General features: G+C 54.2%; 1 protein-coding gene across 3 annotated transcripts; it reads left to right on the forward strand.

Moving 5' to 3' along the window:
• Positions 1-205: 205 nt before the first annotated feature.
• Positions 206-5,711, forward strand: RAB9B (RAB9B, member RAS oncogene family). 3 transcript variants are annotated; one of them, XM_053374104.1, is made up of 3 exons: positions 247-344; positions 1,341-1,413; positions 3,435-5,711. In XM_053374104.1, exon 3 carries the CDS (start codon positions 3,452-3,454, stop codon positions 4,055-4,057), a length of 606 nt encoding a protein of 201 aa, XP_053230079.1. In that variant the 5' UTR covers positions 247-344; positions 1,341-1,413; positions 3,435-3,451; the 3' UTR covers positions 4,058-5,711. The 3 variants fall into 3 exon arrangements, with proteins under 3 accessions (XP_053230081.1, XP_053230079.1, XP_053230078.1); XM_053374106.1 differs by lacking the exon at positions 1,341-1,413 and having other exon boundaries at positions 206-344; XM_053374103.1 differs by lacking the exon at positions 1,341-1,413 and having other exon boundaries at positions 250-375.
• Positions 5,712-7,113: the final 1,402 nt, after the last annotated feature.

Raw genomic sequence — 7,113 nt, forward strand, 5'->3', positions numbered from 1 at the left:
CCTGTTGTTCCCACCTGTCAGAGAAGAGGGCGCGCGCGCCCCTGCCTCTTTGCCCGCGCTCTTTGCCTACCTGCGGCCGGGTAACGGTTGTCCCCAGCGGCGCACCTGCTTCACACCTGTCGCGGCATGGGGGCGGGCGGGGGCGAGGCGGGCTCTCTTCCTATTGGTGACAACAGCAGCGAAGTGATGCTGGCGGAAGACGCTCGGGTCTCCGCAGGCAGTGAGCGCATGCGCGGTGGGGTCCCCCCCCCATCGCCCGGCCCGCCCGGCTCCAGATGCGCCTTTGATCTCCCGGTCAGCGCGGGCCGCGCGTTCGAGACCCGTCCGAGGCCGGCGGCGGGCAGGTGCGCTGCGTGGAGGCCTCGTGGGGAGATGGTGTGTCATTGGGCGCTCCCTCGGGGCAGGATCCAGTTCCCCCTTTGCACTGCCGCGGGAGGCCGGACGGGGTGGGCAATGGGCGGATCCCGGCGGGTCAGGTAGATCCCGGCCTTGGTGGTCTTCTCCGAGGGAGGGTGGTTTGATGGTTCGGTTTTGGGGGAGGAGGATGGATGCGCCTTCCTTCCTCCCTCCCAAATGTGGGGGTTCGGGGCCCTCTTGCTGCTTCTGCTGGGGGGGGGAGGGGAGTCCCGGGATCCCTGCCCTCAGGTCTAGTCCATTGGGCAGGACCGAGACACTTCCGAGCACACCATTGCCCCCTCCAAGCTGCCCTGTTTGCAAAGGGATCCGCCCTTTTAAAATCTAAACTCCCGGAGGCAGTGATGCTTCTGAATGCCAGTTGCTGGAAACCAGCGCTGATCGCTCCTGTTTGTTGGTTTCTCCTAAAGGGCATCTGCTTGGCCTCTGCGTCAGGACAGGATGCAGGACTGCGCGGGGTGGGGACCTTGGCCTGATCCAGACTCTTAATTTTCATGCTCTTAGCATGGCCCACTCTGCCACTTTCCAGTGGAGACCAGGTAGAAGTAGGTTCCTTGATAAATAAAACGACAATAAAGTCAATCTTTCTGGCTCATCTTAGGCAAAAGAAGGGCTATCACTCTGAGTGGGTGGAGCAGGGGGAGGGAGTGTTGGTCCCCTCTCCCTTACCCGTGGGGGGAGGGTCCGCCTGCACAATGGCAGTGCCAGCCATGCCCACAGACAGAGCGATGTCAGGGCCTGTGGCTTTCCGAAAACCAAATGCTTGCTCATGCTCTGAGCAGAATACTGTGCTGTTTGTGGGGGCTTTTGCAAAGTGGCAGGTCTGCCCATAAAGAGACAATGTGGGGAGCGAAAGGGACACTTACGCATGAACTGTCCTCCCACCCCACATGGTAACAAGCTGAGTGACCTGCCTTGCCTTTCAGTAATGCTGCTGAGGCGCAGGTGTGGCATTGGCCAGGCTGCCCCAGAGGTGGGACTGGTCTCTCCACAGTACAGGTACGCTGCAGGTGGGCACTCAGCCAGCCCTGTCGGCATGGGGCAATCGGCTTACTTTCAGACTGCCTCTGTCCGCCCTGCAGAGTCATCCAGTTTCCAAAGCTGCAATTGCAAACCACAAGCCTACACCGAAGGAGTGGTTAGGAGAACACCACACTGCTTGCCACCCTTTAGCTCTCTACCCTGAGCCAACTCCTAGGGAGTGAGGTCCCTTTGGCCCTCCCCTACAATAAAATAAAATATTTAAGGGGGCTGGCCCCTCCCCCCCAAGTGAATAGGTGTTGCAATTCAAATGTCTTGGGAGTTACCTGCCTGCCTCCAATGTTTTATTCAAATTGGCATCCCTGAAGCAGGGGCAGACCTACATTCTCAGAGCCCTGAAGCCTGAACTGCACAGGCAGTAGCGAGGTCTGCGTAACCACTGTTATCTTCTTCAATGGGGTTGTTCCATGATAAATCACCACACCTTTACAAACGTCTGTGCTAACAGCTCTCAAGCTTTGGGATTGTTGAAATATACACAACAAAAAATTAATCAATTTGAGTCGTGTCACTCAAATCTGGCCTAGTAAAGGTAAAGGGACCCCTGACCATTAGGTCCAGTTGTGACCGACTCTGGGGTTGCGGCGCTCATCTCGCTTTACTGGCTGAGGGAGCCGGCGTACAGCTTCCAGGTCATGTGGCCAGCATGACTAAGCCGCTTCTGGTGAACCAGAGCAGCACACAGAAATGCCGTTTACCTTCCTGCCAGAGTGGTACCTATTTATCTACTTGCACTTGGACGTGCTTTTGAACTGCTAGGTTGGCAGGAGCAGGGACCGAGCAACGGGAGCTCACCCCATCGCGGGGATTCGAACCGCTGACCTTCTGATCGGCAAGTCCTAGGCTCTGTGGTTTAACCCACAGTGCCACCCACGTCCCTCTCAAATCTGGCCTATTATACCCCAAATTTTTAAGCCAAATGTAGACGAAGGTCGCTTCTGGGGCCCCTCTGGGACTAAGCTTTGTTAGTTTCATAGTAGATCAGCCCTTGCCCTGAGGACACCAGAGGAACCCTGTTGGATCAGAGGCCTTTTGTCTTCTGGTTCAGCGTTCTGTTGGAATAGGGGCAGCTAGATTTGCTTTTTTATTTTAGCTCAGCAGCAGAGCACCTGCTTGGCATGCAGAAGGCCCCAGGGCATCTCCAGAAAGGGCTGGACATTGTCCCCTGCCTGAAAGCCTGAAGAGTCATTGCTGCCATTCATGGCAGAACTCAATGGACCAGTCAGTGGTCAGACTCAGTCTAAGTCATTCCTACAAACCCACAAGCAGAATGCAAGCACCATGGCCCCTTCCCCCCAACGACTGATATGCAGAAACATGACATCCCTGAATCCTTGTGGAAACCTTCCAGGCAGCATGCAGTCACATGGGCTGGTAGCCATAGAAAGGCCTTTTTCACACCCTCCTCTGTTGATTTATTGAATCCCTCTTCAAAGCCAGCGGCTGCTGCCACCCCTTGTGACAACGAGTCCCACAAATTAATAGGCATATCAAAGAGGTGGAGAACTTCAAGCCCAGGGGGTGACTGCGGCCCTCCGTACCTCTCTGTCTGGCCCTTGGAACTCTCACTAGTGTGTGGAGTGTGTCCTTGACCTCTGGCTCTTCCCTGGATGGAGGACAGAAAGCAGAGCAAGGTGTAGGTAGGTGTGTGTGTGTGTGTGTGTGTGCCTGTGTGTGTGTGTGTGTGTGTGTGTGTGTGTGAAAACAGGCCCACCGTACAAAGGTGGAATTTGCATCTGTTGCTCTGCCAGCTTCTCCCCCTTGGCTCCACCCCTCATTTGCATGCGGCCCTTGGAACTTTGCCTGGCAGGGATTGTGGCCCTCAATCTGGAGAAGGTCCTCTGCCTCTGGCAGGCACTGGAAATGCAGGAGTGGCAGGCAGTATTCCTCTCTATACTGTGGTGGAAGAGAGGGGCTCCTTACACAGGGGCTCCTTAACAGCTGCCCTCTCACTAACAGAGGCTGCCTTTTCCCTCTAGACCTCTCCTTTGCTGCCATGAGTGGGAAGTCACTGCTGCTGAAGGTGATCCTCCTGGGCGATGGCGGCGTTGGGAAGAGCTCCCTCATGAACCGCTACGTCACCAACAAGTTTGACTCGCAGGCCTTCCACACCATTGGGGTTGAGTTCCTCAACCGGGACCTGGAGGTGGATGGGCGCTTCGTGACGCTCCAGATCTGGGACACAGCTGGGCAGGAGCGCTTCAAGAGCCTGAGGACCCCTTTCTACCGGGGGGCTGACTGCTGTCTGCTGACCTTCAGTGTGGATGACCGGCAGAGCTTCGACAACCTGGGCCACTGGCAGAAGGAATTCATCTGTTATGCCAACGTGAAGGACCCTGACCACTTCCCCTTTGTGGTTCTGGGCAACAAGGTGGACAAGCTGGAGAGGCAAGTGACCTCCGAAGAGGCCCAGGCCTGGTGCATGGAGCATGGCAACTACCCCTACCTAGAGACAAGTGCCAAGGACGACACCAACGTGGCTGTGGCCTTTGAGGAAGCTGTGCGGCAGGTGCTGGCCATGGAGGAGCAGCTGGAGCACTGTGTGCTGGGCCATGCGGTTGACCTGCATACCAGCAGCAAGGCAGGCTCTTCCTGCTGCTGAGAGAAGCCAAGGGGGAGGGGAGGGGAAGGGCGCATCCTGGAACAGTACATGCCAGGTGTGGGGGCCCTCAGGCTGCAGTCAGAGTGGGGGGGGGCAGAGGGCTTTGAGAAGAGGACAGCTGGAAGGTCTTGTTCCTGCATCATTGCATACCTAACCCACTGAGCAGTGTCCAGATCAAGGGATGTAATAGTTCCACTCTATTCTGCCTCTGTCAGACCACACCTGGAGTCCTGTATCCAGTTCTGGGCACCACAATTTAAGGAGGATATTGGCAAGCTGGAATGTGTGTAGGGGAGGGCAACCAAGATGATCAAGGGTCTGGAAACCAAGCCTTATGAGGAACGGTTGAGGGAACTGGGTATGTTTAGCCTGGATAAGAGGAGACTGAGAGGAGATATGATAACCATCTTCAAACATCCCAAGGGCTGACACATGTAAGATGGAGCAAGCTTGCTTTTTCTAGCTCCTGCAAGCAGGACTCAAACCATTGGTTTCAAGTTACAAGAAAGGAGATTCTGACTAAACATCAGGAAGGACTTCCTGACAGTAAGAGCTGTTCAATAGTGGAACGGTCTCCCTCAGGAGGTTGTGGATTCTCCTTCCTTGTATGTGTTTTAAGCAGAGATTGGCTGTCTGTCTGTCACGGGTGCTTTATTTGAGATTCTTGCATTGTAGGGGGTTGGGCTAGATGAACCATGGGGTCCCTTCCAGCTCTATGGTTCTATGAGCAAAAAGCCTTGTTTAGAGGAAAGTAGGCACCCATACTTCTCTGTCTGTCCCGATATTGGCTCTCCCTGGTTCTCAGGCCAGGATGGGGCCATTGCTACCTGGAACCTGCTTAATTGGAGATGCCGCTGCCAGACGTTTTGCCCTGCAGAGTTCTGCTTGCAAAGCAGCTGCAGCCTCATTTCAGCACTTTGTTGCTGGGGCTTCCAGGGAGAGTGAAGGATTGCAGCAAAAGTTGCAAGGTGTCCACAGTAAGCTGGGAAATGCAGCTATTGGCTTCTTGCTGCCCTTTCTGGATATAGCTGCCAAAGTGGTGGGGCTGAGAAGAGAGTAGGAAGTTTACTGAGCAGGAACCCTCCCTGACCTTGATTGGGAGGAGGCTGCAAAGGTTTGGGGGACGGAGGGGGGAGACATGCTGGAGGTCTGCGAGGGGAATCTCATGGGCTGGAATCCGTGCCTGGGAGGGGCGACACTCAGTTGTGAGTACGGTCGCCTGCTCGTTGCTTGGCAGTGCAGCAAAGTGAGTGTTAGCAGGGAGTTGCTTGCAGACAGAACTGTCCAGCCTGCACAAACAGGGATTCTTGTCTCCCCATGAGAACCCATTGCTTTTGCTCTCCATCCTGTTGTGGGAAGTAGCACTGTGTCTCACCCTCCCCGAGACATCTGTGACAGAAGCTCACTTGCACCAAGCCACGCCCAAGTGGCCACGCTGCAGTCACGTGAAGAGGAAGAAGGCCCAAGGGGGACTGTGTGCAGCTGCAGGTGCAAATGCAAATGCTGCAGCCTCGCTTGATTGCTCTGTTGCTCCCAGATGTAGAGGCGCCTCTTCCAATCTCTTGCTGCGGCTGCGCCATGTGTCTAGCCTAGGTGTTGTGACTGCATTAGGGTTGCCATATTTCAAAAAAGTAAAAACCAGGACACCCTGAAAGTTGTTGGGCTTTTTTTTAGAGGAAGACCCCAAAGCGCCACCTTTCAGAACCGCCCCACCAATGTCAATTCTGCCTTTGAAATCCCAGTAATGTCTGGGAAAATCCGGACGTATGGCAACCCTACACTGGATGGAGCTGCTGTTGTCGTTTCCTGCACAAGGTGGACTGTCAACTGTTGATGGCAAATGAGGAATTGCAGCACCTCCGGACTGTCTTCTGCAACATGTTTTTGACACAATAATAGTGCATTAGGGGTGGCTATATTCTGGAGTGTCCACACCTAATCTTGCTTTATTAGCTCCTCTGCGATGCTTCCCCAATGCCATGGCAATATTGTTGCTGGAGGGGCTATAGTGCAGCCAAAGTGGGACAAAATAGGATATAAAAAGTGACACAGTTCCAACAGAAAGTTACAAGACCACGCACAAACTGGAAACAAATCAGTGTGTCCACTTCAAAACCTTTGTAGGTGCAAAGGGTATTGAAAGTGGGCTTGTGTATAACTGCCTTGATACTATCATGAGCACAAGTTGCATGGCAGGGTGTTGGACCTGATGACCCTCAGGGTCCCTTCCAATTCTACAATTCTTCGAAATCATCATGAATGCACAAATGGAAAAGACATTGAATAGCTGCCTCAGAGCACTTAGAGGGTGCCACAAGTTTCTCTGCACTGTGTGGCATCAGAAATGCTGATCATGTCTCTGGCTGGAGCAAGGCTCAAGATCTGTGTCACCCAGAGACAGGGATACCCCTGCCCTGAGCACAGACAAGCAATCTCCAATGCCTGCTGCTGCGACACTTGAACTTCTGGGGGCTGCTCTTGGTGAGGTTGTAGAAGAGGGTGGAGAAATGCACACATGTGCACGCACACACAAAACCCAAACTGTGACCCATAAATCAACCAGCTTGAGACTTTGCCCTTGGCACATTGCTGGGTTCCCGTCAGTTCCCATTTCCTCCATTCTGCTGTCACAGAGCAGAGCATGTCTTCCCACTGCTCCTGTCCTGGGGGGGAGCATTTTCCCACCAGAGTTCCCAGCTCAGTCCTGAGGGTTAAGGCCATGAGGGGCCTTGTTATGGTCACTTCACAGTAGGCGCTAATAAGCTGTGCTCACTTGAGAGCTGTTAATCTGATGTTCTCCATGCTTAATGCCACTCTGCCATGAAATGTGGAGCATTAGGTGGGCGACCTCTGCAGGGACTCCTGGGAAGGGGAACCCTTCATTCCACATGAAAATATGCCTGCAAAGGCAAAGCTGCCACTTTGGGGTGGGGTTTGGCTGGCAGCGTTGAGCCCCCAGGTGCCTTCCAGTAGTGAGTGGGAAATGCAGGCCACTAAAAGACCACCTGCCTTTCTTTTCTACTTGGTAGCCTGCCTTTTCCTACCGGTTGGTGTTT

The sequence above is a fragment of the Podarcis raffonei genome, chromosome Z, assembly GCF_027172205.1.
Source record: "Podarcis raffonei isolate rPodRaf1 chromosome Z, rPodRaf1.pri, whole genome shotgun sequence".
In the NCBI taxonomy this organism is placed as follows: Eukaryota; Metazoa; Chordata; class Lepidosauria; order Squamata; family Lacertidae; genus Podarcis; species Podarcis raffonei.

What these genes read in the sequence shown, in the direction of transcription:
- RAB9B (XM_053374106.1), top strand. Translation starts at nt 3,452, where the DNA reads ATGAGTGGGAAGTCACTGCTGCTGAAGGTGATCCTCCTGGGCGATGGC.